This window comes from Onychomys torridus, chromosome 9, assembly GCF_903995425.1.
Source record: "Onychomys torridus chromosome 9, mOncTor1.1, whole genome shotgun sequence".
NCBI classification, from domain to species: Eukaryota; Metazoa; Chordata; class Mammalia; order Rodentia; family Cricetidae; genus Onychomys; species Onychomys torridus.
The window spans coordinates 110,538,114-110,554,731 of record NC_050451.1 but is presented as its reverse complement, the minus strand read 5'-3'; the positions used below and the strand labels follow the sequence as shown (position 1 = coordinate 110,554,731).

General features: G+C 41.4%; 1 protein-coding gene across 5 annotated transcripts in view; it reads right to left on the bottom strand.

Moving 5' to 3' along the window:
* Positions 1–16,618, bottom strand: part of Pcca (propionyl-CoA carboxylase subunit alpha) — a 387,394-nt gene that overhangs the window by 362,683 nt on the left and 8,093 nt on the right. For all 5 annotated transcript variants that reach the window (XR_004945920.1, XR_004945921.1, XM_036199583.1 and 2 more), the window contains exon 2: positions 3,471–3,548. Coding sequence is in view for 3 of the 5 variants with exons in the window: in XM_036199583.1 (XP_036055476.1) it covers positions 3,471–3,548 (78 nt within the window). In the remaining 2 variants the exon portion in view is untranslated. The remainder of the gene's footprint in view (positions 1–3,470; positions 3,549–16,618) is intronic.

The window sequence follows — 16,618 nt, the reverse complement described above, 5'->3', positions numbered from 1 at the left end:
AGTAAACATTTACTCTCTAGAGTAATATTAAATACTACAAATAATATGTTCATTTACAACCAGAAAGCAATTAGGTTCATAAGCCCTATAATAACTTGGTTAAAGCATCAACTGACTATTCATAACTAAGCTATTCTGATTGCCACAGAGAAACATTATCTACCTCAGTACAAGGTCCTGGATTCAACTCCCAGCACTTGCTGTTTTTCTTTTTTAATATTTATTTATTTATTTATTATGTTTACAATGTTCTCCATGAATGTGTCCCTGCAGGCCAGAAGAGGGTACCGGAGCTCATTACAGATGGTTGTGAACCACCATGTGGTTGCTGGGAATTGAATTCAGGACCTCTAGAAGAACAGCAAGTACTCTTAATCTGTGAGCCATCTCTCCAGCCTGCTCTTGCTGTTCTTACGGAGGACCCAGCCTCAGTTTTTACTTCCTGTTCAATGGTGACTCCAAGTCAGTCTGGAGCTAAGCTGCCCAGGGTGAAAAACAACAATTCCACACGTTCTCCTATCATGGATTCCTAGTAAGCAGAGCAAGGATCCAGAAAGCACCTATGCTGGAGCTTGTGCGGATGACACAGCAGCCTGGAGGTAAGAACACTCTCAAAAGCATTAGCTCTAGTGTCTGGTACTCATTCCTATAGCACTCATGCCAAACTGTCCAGCCGGCAAGACAACTGTGAAATTCAATATTTGCATTTGACACATTTTCTATATTCAAGCATTGTACAAATTCAATACAGATCATCACATCAACCTTCCAGCCATAAATTTTCCTTTAAATAAATCAGACACATAGACGCCCTAAAAAACTTTTTAAGTTTATTTTTATATGTATGAATGTTTTCTCTGAATGTATGTGTATGTATATGCATGTGTGTGCCTGGTGCCTATAGAAGTCAGAAGAGGGTTTCAGATCCCCTGCAAGTGGAGTCACAGATGGTTCTGGGATTCGGAGAACTGAACCTGAGTCCTCTGCAATAGCAATAAGTGTTCTTAACAGCTGAGCCATCCCTTCAGCCCCCTCATAAATTCTAAAGCACTGAAGATACACCCTGGTTCCTGCCCCCAAGGCTGTAAGATATTCTTGCAGATAGACCTCTTCAAGAATATGCCACAGAGGAGTAGGCTAACTTTGAACTCCCCCTCTGCATAACACTTATCAGCACCAACTGAGAAGTGGACAGCACAATCAAAACAGACTGCACTGAGTGTTATGCCAAAGCTGGGTCCAGCCATGCTAAAGGGTAGAGGCCCAAATTACTCAGGGTCAGAGAGTCTGAGCTTGCTTTACCCTGCTGGGCTGCCTAAGGGAATGATTTCACCATGGGCATGGTTAACAGGTGTTTGAAAGGGTCTACACTTGGCTATATCTAGCAAGGGGGAGGTGTTTTGCCTCACCTCTTGGCATTGTTTCAAAAAAAGCCCTTTTGAATAAAGTTCTGGGCCACTGGGTATTGACCCAGGTCCTCCTGAAGCTATTCTGTGTTTCTGTCTTTCTTCCCATCAACTAGGTCTCATTCTACCTCATATTTTCTTATCCTTCTATCCTCAAGAGTACCCTGGGAAAAGTGGGGTAAGGTCCCCCACACTACAGAAAGAGGGTTGCCCCAAAAAGCTAGAAGGGATTTTTAGTTTGGTCTATTCATTTGCTAAAATATTGGACTTTAATAGACTGGAACACCAGATAAGGAAAGGACTCAATGCCATTTAAGAAACAAAGACTTTATGCTCCATGTAGAGCCACAGAAAGCAGTACTCTGAAGAAAAACACAAAAGCACAACCAAAACTCAGGAGCCTGAATCCTCAAAGGCAGAGGGGCTTCTGGGTACCAGAAGAGGTGGGGACTCCTGTAGCTGCACTAATGATAGTACAAAGTTTCCCAAAGCTCTTCTTAACCATCCTCTCTGCAGCTGAAGTTTTCTCGAGTACTGCCTGGCCCACAATCAAGACAAATCTCTCTCACCCACCAGTCCCACAGCCGCTCAGACCCAAGCAAGTAAACACACAGAGACTTACATTGCTTACAAACTGTATGGCCGTGGCAGGCTTCTTGCTAACTGTTCTTATATCTTAAATTAACCCATTTCTAGTAATCTATAAGTTGCCACGTAGCTCGTGGCTTACCGGTATCTTAACATCTGCTTCTCATTGTGGTGGCTGGCAGCATCTCTCTGCCTCAGCCTTCCACTTCCCAGAATTCTCCTCTCTCCTTGTCCTGTCTATATTTCCTGCCTGGCTACTGGCCAATCAGTGTTTTATTTATTAACCAATCAAAGCAACACATTTAATATACAGAACATCCCACAGCCCCTCTCTGTGCCTTTCCTTCTTTCCTTCTATTCTTTGTGCTTCACCAATCACTACCCAGACTCTAGACCACCACTGGCACATCTCTCCATTCAGAGACCATGAGAAGAAATGAGCTCATCACATCTCCTGTGTACTCCACGGAGGAGTGAAAGCAGAATTCTAGACAGAGTCAGTCACTGGACGCTTCTGAGCAGCAGTACAGCATGTCAGGCAGGGGGAATTCGGAAGGCCCAAATTCTATACAGCATCAATATCAGAGAACACCATGATTGACATAAGGAGGGTATTACAATGCAGGTGCTCTTCATTGTCCATAATACCACCTGAGATCAAGCTTATAAAAACACACTCTAACATGATGCTGGCCCACACGAACTTGGGGCCACTCAAACTTCCTGCTTTCATCCCAACAAAGTACCATCAAATTAAGTCGTTATTTTAATAAACATACACAAAACAAGTTGACACGTTAAAACTTAAAAAATCTTTGTAGGGATAAGCACGGCTGCACACACCTATAATTCCATCACTGAGAAGGCTAAGGGAGAAGGATTGCAAGTCTGAGGCCACCCTGGGCTACATGAAGAAATAAATGTCTCCTACCTTAATTTTGACCTGATATGAATCACTAATAAAATGTTGAATAAGGACGAAATCAGGGGCTAGGAAGAAGGCTCAGTTGGTAAAGCACCGTGTGCAAACTTGGAGACCTGGGTTCAAATCTCTAACAGCCAAAAATGCCTGGGTGTGGCCACTCGGATACCTGTAACAGCAGCACAATGAGAAGTAGAAACGGGATCCCTGGGGCTTGGCCCCTTGGTGCCTGTAAGACCATCTCAGTAAGAAGTAGAGACAGGATCACTGGGGTTTGCTGCAGGCCTAATTGCAAGTTCAGTGAGAGACCCAATCTCAAGGGAGTTAAGTTAGAGAATATAGAGCGAGACACCAGATGCCCTCCTCTGACCTCCACTGGGACATGTACATGCACACACATGTTTAAAAAAAAAAAAAGAATCCTGTGATACTTCAGCAATATGATAAATAATTAAAACATCAATAAAATTCAATCAGTCCACTGAACAACATATGACAACAAGAAAGTAAAACCATTCTAACTTAGCTATTGAGAGTGTTTTTAAAATACTTACTTTTTCTTTAGGGTCATATCCTATAGAACTGAGACTTTTGAACTCCACGAGGCACTGCTGTGAATAGACTGGAACATGCTATTAAAAAAATAGGAAAAAAAGTGAAAGCAATTAAATTCTTGTGGGTTTTACCTTTTTTCAGAGTACTTCTTCCAGTTTGCGTCTACCTAAGATTTTCAGTCTTGGGGTTGGAGAGATGGCTCAGAGGTTAAGAGCACTAACTGCTCTTGCTCTTCTATAGGTTCTGAGTTCAATTCCCAGCAACCACATGGTGGCTCACAACCATCTGTAATGAGATCTGGTGCCCTCTTCTGGCCTGAAGGCATACATTCAAGCAGAACACTGTACACATAATAAATAAATAAATCTTAAAAAAAAAAAAAAAAAAGATTTTCAGTCTATATATGCAGTGCTAAGAATATAACTTAGTTACCAAAGGGAAACCAGAACTGTAGACTCATCCCCTTGACATGTGAGGGGAACCAAAGGTGTGAGAAAGAAACAGGAAACAGGAGAGAGGGGTGGTGACCCATCAGAGGCAGCCTCTGAAGAGGACAGCAGTAAGAGGAATGTGCCAAGGAAATCTCAAGTCTTTCTGATCCTGCAGACTGACAGTGTATCACAAACCACAGAGAACTTTACAGAATTTCAAGCAAGGACTAGGTGTGCATTTAGAGCATCCATCTAACATTCTCAAGACCCTGCATACTGTGGCTTTAAGACACTTGTATTTCTCGCCGGGCGGTGGTGGCGTGTGCCTTTAATCCCAGCACTCGGGAGGCAGAGGCAGGTGGATCTTTGTGAGTTCGAGGCCAGCCTGGTCTACAGAGTGAGTTCCAGGACAGGCCCAAAGCTACACAGAGAAACCCTGTCTCGAAAAACCGAAAGAAAGAAAAAAAAGAAAAAAAAAAGACACTTCCATTTCTCAATTCTAACAATGACTGGTAACTAAAAAAGTGTTTCTGTTTTATTTGATGAGTCATGACTTTTCTCTGGCACAAAGGAATTTGATGGATAAAAATACAAAAATAATCAAGTTCGCGTCTAGTATATTGTAACTATTTCTGGAGAAAGTATATCTTAATGCCATAAGACATTAAGAAAATGAGTAATAAAAATTATAACACACATGGTATGGGGTCTGACTATGCCTCTGACAGGATGTCTTTATTATTGGTTTGGGTTTGGTTTTTGGTTTTTTATTGAGTCAGAGGCTTACTGTGCAGCCCTGGCTGACCTGGAACTCAATACGTAGACCAGGTTGGCCTCAAACTCTCAGAGATCAGCCTGCCTCTAGCTCCTGAGTACTAGAATTAAAGGTGAACAATATTACATACAACTGAATGTCTTTAAAAAATCTTGTACAAGTATCTTTCATATGCTTATGTGTCATTTTATACTCTCTTTATAGGAATGTCTATTTAAATTCTATGTCCATTATTCAAACTGGCTTTTCTTTTTCTGTTTGTTTTTCAAGACAGGGTTTCTCTATGTAGCCCTGGCTATCCTGGAACTCACTCTGTAGACCAGGCTAGCTTCAAACTCAGAGATCCAACTGCCTCTGCCTCCCAAGTGCTGGGACTAAAGGAGTGCACCACAGGCTCAAATTGGGTTTTCATTCATTATTGGGTTATAAGGATTCTCAACATGTTCTAGACTCACCCTTCATCAGGTACATGACCAAAATTCTCTTATTGTCTGTTTGCTTTTCACTCTTGATATGTGCTTTGAAGCTTAAAAAAGTTACTTATGATTGTCTCTAACTCCTTGTCTGCCATTTGTGTCTTTTTAAGTCACAGCTAACAAACTGTCTAAATTAGAAAGTCAAAAAAGACAAGTTGTATAACCAAGTTTTAAGGAAATGATTCATTGGGACAGTAAGATGGCTTTGAGGGCTAAAAAGTGATTGCTGTGCAATTCTGAGGACCTGAGTTAAATTCCTGGGACCCGTGATAAAAGGAAAGAAGCGACTCCTGCTCTGCCCTCTTACCTGCATGTGCGCACGCGCACACACAGAAAACAAACTGAAAAAGAAAACTGACTCACCTAGTAGTTACTGGTAAAACTAGATGCATAATGGAAGGGGGGACATAAACAGCAAAAGGTGTTAGTACTGTCTCCTAGAATAGTCTAAAAAGATGCTCACACAAGAACAGAATGTTTTGCCAGGCAGTGGTGGCGCACGCCTGTAATCCCAGCACTCGGGAGGCAGAGGCAGGTAGATCTCTGTGAGTTCGAGGCCAGCCTGATCTACAAAGCGAGTTCCAGGACAGCCTCCAAAGCTAGAGAGAGAAACCCTGTCTCAAAAAAAAACCAAAAAAAAAAAAAAACGTTTTACAGAAATGTTTTAAAATGAAGTTAAACACATCAACTTTTTTAAAACTCTCAAAAGTCTCAAACTGCAAAATGTAGTCTCTACATGAAGTAGAAGTAGGAGACATGAAAGAGGCAGCATATTAATCAAAGCCTTCACACTACCAAGAATGAAATGTGAATGGGGGCAAAATTAATAGTACTGTGTCCATATTACAGACCAAGACCACATTTCATTTTCCTTCTGTATAACCCCAAATCCTATACACCACAAAGTTGAATCCTACCAGTTTCTAATTTTTCAAAGGTCAGGGGGTCTAGAAAACTTAACTTTTAATTTAAAGATAAAAACAATGGCGTCTTCCATACTGAAGTTAGTTCCATCCCCTCCATGTTCAGGTAAAAATTCAGCCATCTAAACTTTCAAGGAGCTAATAACTTTTTAATGGGAAATAAGTTTTCAAAGAGCTGAAAAGTTCAGTTTTCTACTGCCCTCAGAGAACAGCTACATAACGTTAAGTGTCACAACAAACCTAGTAACAAAGACAGTACTCCTCGCTCAGAAGAGCCTCAGCCAGCTCTCAGAACACAGTGAGCTCCACAGCAGCCCCACAACTTCATCCATGGAACACAAGAGCTGGCATTCCGACCAGCTCTCCCCAGTAACATAGCCACACAATGGTCTACTGCAGCAGTGTGCCAACATACTCTTAAAAATAATGATACTTTAGCCAGGCATGGTGGTATAGGCCTTTAATTCTTTAAGCACTCAGGAGGCAGAGGCAGGTGGCTCTCTGAGTTACAAAGCCACTCACTCTGTTTGACCAGTGAATTCCAGGACAGCCAGGACTACACAGAGAAGGGGGGGAGGGGTATTTTGTTAATTTTTTCATACAATTTATCTTGATTACATTCTCCCTGAAGCTCCTCCCAAATCCACACCTTCTTTCCAAATTTGTGCTCTCTCATACGCTTGTGCACACTCTCATGAGCTCTCTCTCTCTCAACTATTTCACAGCAGATGCCCCTCTCTTCTGCCTCTTATCTCCCTGCCCCCTCTTCCTGGGTATTCCCTAAACCTTAAGTGTAGGGGTTGTGTCATAAATGTCTTAATTGAGGGCAGTTATCTCCACAGTTTGACCAGTGTGGTTTTCTATAATGGTCCTCATTTGCCACTAAAAGAAGCCTCCTTGACACGTGTGAGAACTGCCTTCTCTATGGGTATAAGGATAAGATCTAGAATACAGTTAGGAATTTTACTGGTTTAGGAAAGTGGCAGTAGTAGGTTGTCCCCTAAGACCCATGACCTCACTAGCTACAAGTAATCCGCTAAGTTCACAGTGGTAGGCATGACTTCTCTCTTACTGAGTGGGCCTTAAGTCCAATTAGGTGGCTGTTGGTTGCCCCAAGATACAAGTGCTATTATTTGAAATACCTTTGAAATGTCTTTTCACATGATGTTTTTAACCACTAACAAATCAAGCATATTGGGGTTATGGATGTAGCTCCAAGGCTACCTAGCATCCACAAGTGCTAACCTAGCATTCATGAGGGCCAGGGGTCCATCCAAAGCACACAAAATACCATCTACCTTTCACCTCTGGGCTTTTCCCATTCTCTTACTTCTGTAAATCTTACTCTTACTCTGGCTTGCTGTGTAGCTGGGTGGCTGGCCCCTGATGTCCTCCTCCTTCTCTTGCTCCCAGATTCTCCTTCTGTTTGTCCCCTCTGCCTGCCACCCCCTCCTATTCCTCCCCTTCCTCACTATTGGCCGTCCAGCTCTTTATTAGGCCGTCAGGTGTTTTAGACAGGCAAAGGAACACGGCTTCTCAGAATTAAACAAACGCAACATAAACAAAAGTAACACATCTTAAAATACTATTCTACAACAATACTTAGTTACTACTCTTGAGTATTTTATATTTATACCCAAGAACCTGACATGCTTACATGGGGAATGATACATCAATCTGTCCAATGCAGCATGCATTGTGATAGGGAAAAAAAAAAAAGGGTTGCTGCTGATGAAGTATATAAATAAAATGTAATATAGTCATACACTTGGATATTCTCTAGCAGCTTAGTACAACAGACTAAATCTATGTATTAACAGCAAAAGAAGAAAATTATCAGGGAAGAAGTTTGAAATAATGAACATATTATAATGATTCCTGTGTGAATTTGAATAAAACCAGCTTATCAACCTTAGTACTAAGTAAGCACTGGTCATGGGAAAACACTTTTCTCTAAACCCTAAAGCATTAATTTGAGGACATGGATCAGATCTCAGAAGTGGTTATTGCTATGACAGTAAGAAAGGAGCTCTACAGAAAGCAAATGTGGCCAAGCAGAGTAATTAAATGATACAATCTAATACCCATTTCTCATTAAAACAAAAGCTCCCTGGGGGTGGGGGAACAATAGCAATGACAAAATGCAAAATGAGGCTGCATGTGGGGAGTTCCCCACATGCAGCTTACCACACAGAAGAGGAATGAAAGCACCTGAAAACCAGCCCAAGCTCAACCTCACAGTTAAACACTTCTGCGCTCAGCTAGAAAACAAGAGCTCAGATGACTTCCCCCAAGGTTCTTCACTAACTTACTCAAAATAAGAACTCAGTCCATGTACCCAAGAGCCACCAGGAGTTACAGGAAACATGCAGTATATTCTGGCTGAACACAACAGCCAAGATGGCGAAAGTGACGTCACTACTGAGCCTCTATGACAGTAAATAAGCAGAAAATGCAAACAAGCTTATATGATTTTGAAAATATAAAATGCACTGTTCTAGGTAACCCTCAAAATAAAAATCTCAGGTGAACACTCCAGAAATCTCTAAGTAGCTAATCTCTGAAGAATGAGCCAGCTAAATCTGTGTATTGTGTACCCTCAGAAAAAGATCAATAATGTAAAACTAGATTTAAAAACCCCTACACCACACAGTTCAAGAATTAACCAAATCAATTACAAGTTACTCATGAACTAATGGAAGAAAATGTAACAAAATGGGTAAGTGAACACAATGATTTTTGGAATCTTTTTTTTTTTTTTTTTTTGGTTTTTCAAGACAGGGTTTCTCTGTAGCTTTGGAACCTGTCCTGGACTAGCTCTGTAGACAAGGCTGGCATCGAACTCACAGAGATCCACCTGCCTCTGCCTCCCGAGTGCTGGGATTACAGGCGTGCGCCACCACTGCCTGGCCATGGAATCTTTTTATTATCACTTAAAAGTATTTGGTTATAAAATCTAAGAGACTGTATTTTGCCAGTATTGTAAGACAGAGATACACACAGAAAGAAAATACAGTTTGTAGACATGTGGAGTAGTAGCCCAAAACAATGTAGTACAGCATTTGAAAAAGTATGGCCTACCCTGGTTAGCCGGTAACTAGAGAGAGAAATTATTAACTTTGACAGAACTACCCAGGAAAAAACAAAGGCCTAGGTGTGGAAGCCTTCCCACTCAGTCTGAAACTGCTAGTTAGAACTGGTTTGGTTCCGCTTCTTCACCCCCAACAAGACCTTTATGAATGTTTGAAAATGAACTAAAGCAAACACAATTTTGCTTAAAACCGCAATATAAAAATGATTTATTTAAATGTAGGGAACAAACTTAGTAAAATTCTGGTACTTCAGACCTTTCCACAAAATTACTTAACATTTGCTATTTTTCTTAAGCATGAAACAAACTGGTTACAAGCTCAGTCCAGAATTATTTCCTGGTACTTCCTGGCATGGAGAATTCTGAGGAACCCAGGTGTAGTAACACATATCTGTAATTGCAGCTACTTGGGAGGCTGAAATAGGAGGATCACAAGTTCAAAGACCCTGAGTGCAACTTCGTTGGCCTCAAACAAGCTGGAGAAGTATTTTTCTAAAAGATTTATTTATTTATTAGGGGGCACCAGATCTCATTACAGATGGTTGTGAGCCACCATGTGGGTGCTGGGAATTGAACGCAGGACTTCTGGAAAAGCAGTCGGTGATCTTAACCTCTGAGCCATCTCTCCAGCCCATGGAGAAGTATTTATAAACTAAGCTCCCAAGAAAAGAGTCACATCTACACTGAAGATTCCAGAAAGGGGCAAGCAAGGGAGTTCATGAGTAAAGGTACATGCTGACAAGCTTGATGTCCTGAGTTTGATAAGTGGCAAAAGGGGAGAACCAACCCCCACAAAACTGTCTTCTGATCTCCACACATGCACCATGTCATGCAAGCAACCACACACAAAATAAATGGATAAAAGACTTTAAAAAAATCCTACAGATCCGTCAAGGACTTCATGATTGTGGAGCATTAGAATCCTGCAGATCCAGAATTACCTTTGGCTGTCTTTAATCTCCTTAATAGTTATTTAGCACTCACTTTCTGAATTTGACCTAACACTTCAAATATCAGCTAACATATTTGGGAAATGTTAAATTGGCTAGCCAATAGCTTCCTAAAACCAAAAACTAAGATTATCCTCAAGCAACATCTGGAAACTATAGCAGATACTTCCTCAGTTTTCTTTAACCCACACAACAATGTCCTCACCAATATATTTGGCCAATGCCAAATTTACAACTTTCTTTTGTTCTGTGATCATAAAGTTTATATATCCACAGCCATTGTTATTTGGGGCAACCTGAAACTGTGTCCCCGTCATATTTGATTTCAGAATACTATAGCTAAATGGTAGAGTGCTTGCCAAACTACACACAGGCTCTAAGTTCAATTTCCAGTACCACACAAAATAAAAGGTTTGAGGAAAAACTTTTAAACAACTCCACTTAAAACAACTACGAAAACTGCCACAGCCAAAAAGAGAAAACTCTAGGTACTCCAAAGTAACATACTGCCACTAATTCTCTTCCTCAGAAAGAGTAACTATATTCTTCATTCCTAGAAAAGAAAGAAATGCCTGTTAACAGCATGGGACACAGATGTAACATGGCCATCAGACGAGGCATGGGCTGATGTTCTGTTCTACTGCTTCAGAACTTTAAGCCATGGAACAAACCACTCCTATGGGCCTGAATTTCCATCCATAAAATATAAGTCACACTATTCCCAATCCCGAAAGCTCCTTCCTCCCAAGTCTGCAGCCAGACTACTTACCCAGTGTTCAAAGAGTAAGTCCCTTTACCTCAAGGTTAAACCAGTTCGGTGACACAATCTGCGGAGATACGCTATCTGATATGGTAGCCAGCCACTTGCTGTACGTTGAGCCTGTGAAATGGGCCTGGTGGCAACTAGTCTGAATACAGATACAGTCCAAGAATAAATTACACACTTGATCTTGAAGACAATTACCTGATAAAAATCACAGGAGGCTATTCCTTTGACTAAGCTTTTACTCCAGGCCCCAAATAAGCAGAGCTAAAATTCAAAGTCACACAGTAAAGACTCAAGCTAAAATTATTTTATCTTTTTGGAAGTCAGGATTTGATAAGTAAGCAGCCACATTTCTGAAGGACAGTTCTAACTGCCATAATAATGAAGCTCTCTGGACTCAATCCTTACACAAAAAGGTAACCCAAGGACTCTGGAGTTAACAGTTAACTATTTTTTCCACTGTTCTGGCTCTCTTAACTTTGGAAGTAACTTGGAAAGGACCAATCATGTGCTTTCTTCAACCCTTTTCAGTCTCTAAATCATTGGATCTCAACCTCCCTAACACTGTGACCCTTTAATACAGTTCCTCATGTTGTGATGACTGCCAACCACAAAATTATTTTCATTGCTACTTCATAACTGTATTTTTGCTGCTGTTATAAATCATAATGTAAATATTTTTAGAGAGAGGTTTGCCAAAGGGGTCACAACCTACAGGTTGAGAACCAACACTAAACTCACCTTCCTCCTCTCCAACTGCTGGGAACACTAATTCTACCTTACAGGAGGGTGATGCCTGACTCCACAACTGAAATTGAAGCCAAAAACATCATTACATTATTCTTGTCTCATTCAGTAGCCCTGACTAGCCTGAAGCTTGCTCTGTAGACCAGGCTGGCCTCAAACTCACAGAGATCTACATGCCTCTGGGAGTACTGGGATTAAAGGCATGTGCCACCACACTTGCCTTCAATTTTTAATGTTTTAAAGTTAAAAAATAGTCTTTTCCTTTGTGTGAATGTGTATGCGCAGTGTATGAATATGTACATGTTCACGTGCCTGCACATATGCATGCAGATGCTCGTACACACATGTGCACATGTGTGTGGAAGGCAGAGGTTGATGTCAGGTTGCTTTCTGCAGTGCCTCACCACCTTATCTTTTAGGATAGGATGTCACTGAACCCAGGGCTCTCTGGCTAGTCTGGCTTTACTCACCCAGCACTAGGGTTACAGCCACACACCATGTCAGGTGCTGGAGAGACTAATGTAGCTTCCCGTGCCCGAACAACAGACACGTTGCCTACCGAGCCATAGTCCCAGCTCAAAGATGTCAATATTGATTTCAGTTCTTTTAAAATACAAACACTAGCGGGTTTTTACTCCATGTGTAACTCACCTTATACAATATAACAACTTTCACAGCCCTGCTCTCAAGCAGTAGCTCTCAAATGGCAGACTGTATCAGAATCACCTGGAAAGATTACTCATACTAAATAAGAGACAGCTGGAGTCATCCCAGTCGCTTGGTTTCTGCAGGTCTGGGGAACTGCAACTGCAGAATGAGCCTTCCAATAAGCTTCCAGGTGACCATGGTACCATTGGCCAGGCACAGTGCCACACTGAAAGCCAATGCTGACACCAGTCTCCAGCCAGGGAGGGCTGCTGGCTTAATGTTTCTTCCTGTTCTAGCCTGCATTCTTCACTCCTCTTGACCATCACCTACCCATCATAAGCCCTACACAAGATCATGTCCAAAGAACCCCACCAACCCACCTCCACAGAACTGTTTTCACACAACCAGACTTTTCAAAAAGTGCCAAGTTCATAGCAACCAGCTAGAGGGAAAATATCTCCCCTTAAAAAAAAAAAAAAAACAAGTAACAAGTCTCCTCATAAATTGCTAGTTGTTTTGGGGTTTTGTTTTGTTGTTGTTGTTGTTGTTGTTGTTGTTGTTCATTGTCATACTAAAAACAATATGAAAAACCCCAGTATCAAATTTGCAAATTCACATGGTTATTCCATCCATGCAATGCTATATATATATAGCCCTGGCTGCCCTAATATTACAATGTAATTCAAGCAGACCTTGAACTTACAGCAGTCCTCCTGTCTTAGCCTCCCCAGTGCTGAGTTTACAGGCAAGTGCCACCATGCCTGGCTTAGAGTAAGATCTGTTTATCCTGATTAAGTTTTTTTACTCATAGATGGGAACAGCCATCTGGTCTACTACTTCCTTCTCTTTCAAGACTACTATAAAAATCATTATCTTGTTTTTGGTTTTGGTTTTGGTTTTTCTGTTTGTTTGTTTTTTCGAGACAGGGTTTCTCTGTAGCTTTGGAGCCTGTCCTGGACTAGCTCTGTAGACCAGGCTGGCCTCGAACTCACAGAGATCCACCTGCTTCTGCCTCCCGAGTGCTGGGATTACAGGCGTGCACCACCGCCGCCCGGCCAATAACATTTTTATACCTAAGGGACATAGTTGTCTTTTTTTCTTTTTATAACTAGGTTTGTTAATGGTATGATAAAAGCACTGAAAATATATTTGACTGGCCAGCCAGTCTAGCCACCAGTGAGCTTCAAACCAATGAAATCCTGTAATGACACACTAGGTTGTGCTCTAGCCTCTACACTTCCAAATACACACACCTTTTCTTAAGTCTGAATGAGACACTCTACATAGGTAGATCAAGATGTTCTCAGAAGCATATGTTATCAAATGAAAATCCAAGTGCCAGGAGCAGGCTACAGGTTATTTGTCAGGAAGCATCCTGAGGCCCCCAAAGTAATAAAGGATATTGCCACTGCTGTTAAAACTAAACAGTAAAATCCTACTGATGAATACACCACAGGCTCTGGCCACAGGATGTAAAGAAATCGAGTCAGAACTGAGCTAGACACTTCCTCCCCTGCTGGCTTGCCCTCATAGTTTAAGAAGGTACAATGCAGGCTGCTAGAGAAAGAAAGTCAAGTCTTACTCAGCTATGGATATTGCACATTACACTACAGACCAGACAGGCAGGTAAGTCTATTATGGGGAACTATAACTAACCACTTCTGATGGAGATTGAGGACTATTGCACAGTAAAGAATTTACAACTGGTACAGGAAACCTGGGTCAAAAGCCCAGATCAGAGATCATAGGCCCTAATGGGGGAGGCTATGCTATTGTTTTCTAAATGGACATAGTGTCTTCAAATCATCTTTGAAGTAATTATATTTAGGTCCATAAATTGGTATTGCTATCACCTTTGCTCAGAGGAGCTTCTTAAAAAAAAGATAAGAGTATGACTTGCTAGCCAGTCGTCTGACCATGTAAGTACCAGGAAGTGGACTCAGGTCATCAGGTTTGGCAGCAGATTCCTTCATCAGCTGGACTCTCTCTCTCAAAGGGGGCAGCCTTAACTGCAAAGACTCATAATTGGTCTAAGTGCTAAGAACAGTGATTAGTGATTACTGGGTGCCCAGCTCTAAGTGAACATGTGCATTACTCCCACCAACATTCAGGGAAAATTGATAGAAGAGAGGGTGAAAAACATTTTAGAGTCAGAGGAGTGGACAGAATTGTCAAGTGCTGTATTCCGAGCAAGATATGGCCAGTGCTCTCAAGAGTTCACAAAAGTTACAACTACCTGCATAAGACCTGCACAATATTGAACTATCCACATCCTGTCATAAAAGTTTTCTCCTAGTAAACCTCATGGGAGGTGTCTGTTGAGATTCCATGAGCAAAGTCATAAAATACAATATATGCCTATTTGTGTATTTATGTACAAAGAATCATTCTTGGTGGCCTCTTTACATGTAATTCCATCCTAGGCCACAATCAACTACTATTGGATTTAGTTCCAAAACACATTCCAAATCTGGACTGTCCTTACAAATTCTACCACTACTACTCTAAGCAAATCACCACCACCTCAGACTTGAACTTCAGGAGCCTCCTGAAGGCCTTCCTTGCTGCCACTCCCCCCATCAAACTCACATTGAGACATTCCATAGACAGCAATCATGCTCTTTTCAAAATGTGAACCTAATTGCTCAAAACCATCCATTTGGATTCCAATTTATTTGTCTGTTTGGTAGTGGTGATCAAGCCCAGGACTCCATATGTGCTAGGCAAGCACTCTACCATTGTACATTTTCAGTTCTCTTACTTTTTGAGATTTTAATTAAGTTGCCCAAGTTGGGCTGAAATGTGATCCTCCTGCTTCAGTTCCATGAGTAGTTGACATTTCAAGCCTGCCTTACCAAAAGCCCAGCAGGACTCTCACTATTAAACTGTGTATAAGAGTTGAGATGACTGGTCCTGCCTCCCTCTCAAACCTCATTTCTTAGCATCCCCTCTCATGCACTTTACTCCAATCAAAGTAGGAAAACCCTCCCCTTTATTATGCCAAATGCAATCCCATCTCCCAGCTTTTGCCTTGGCATACTGGCAATCTGAAATGTTGGTTACCTAGATCATCACATGGCAGGCTGGGTTATTTCCATGTTCAAATGCCATGTGTACAAAATGCCTTCCCTTTCTCCTTAGGCAACATCTACCCAGAACCAATGTTATCACTACTTCCTATTCAGATTCCCCTCTGCTGAAGCTTATTAATATAAGATGCAGACTTAATCCAATCAAGTTCACCATCAAGGTTCACCATAATAGGGCAACTGTTGCCAACTTAAATAATAATTAGAGAGATTCTTCAGATAATAACAATGTGCAAACAGAAGATCATTGCAATAGTTTTTTGCATGCCAAAGTAAACAATGTATGGAAGAGGTTGATCTAGGGTGAAATATCTAAAGGTGCAACAAGGAAGATTTTGTAAGACATTTTGAAACACCACTCCTTGGCTGAATAACAAACGTAGTCTAAGGTTAAGTAGATGCTGTTGGGCAAATAACCTCTCTTAAAGCAGGGTGGCTGTGGTCACTGAATCAGGCCTATTAATATCCTTTGGAGAGAAGAGGAGTGTAGTTAGAGTTTTCCTGCCTGGCCCAGTCAGGACAAATCTCTCTTACTCGCCAGTCCCACAGTCACTCAGACCCAATCAAGAAAGCACACAGAAACTTACATTGTTTAGAAATTGTATGGCTGTGGCAGGCTTCTTGTTAGCTACTTCTTCTATCTTAAATTAACCCATTTCTGCTTATCTATACTTTGCCACATGGCTTGTGGCTTACCAGTGTCTTTACATGTTGCTTCTCATGGCGGCGGCTGGCAGTGTCTCTCCCCAGTCTTCTACTTCCCAGAATTCTCTTCTCTCTTGTCCCGCCTATACTTCCTGCCTGGCCACTGGCCAATCAGAACTTTATTTACACAGAGCGATATCCACAGCAGAGGAGCCCCTGGTGAAACCTGCACGAAGTTTCTACTATTCCAAAATCTCCAAAGCAGGAGTATTTTTGCATATGCCACTTTATCATGCTGCTGGCTGATGAAGCAGCTAAGCACCCATGCCTAAGCCCACTGACTACTGACACTGTTGAAGAGGACTTCTTTCTCACTCAAATCCAATGAACTTAACAAACTTTTTCACCAACCCTTATTTTTAATCCTTAATCTCTCTGTGCCTGTAATATACTATATTTTACTTTTTCCTGTCTTTGTAATTTCTAAAGATTTGTTTTTATTTTCTGTGTGTATGTGAGTGTCAGCATATATGTAAGTACACTACATACAAACTATGCCCACAGAAGCCAAAAGAAGCTTTCATATCCCCTCTGGAGTTACAGAGT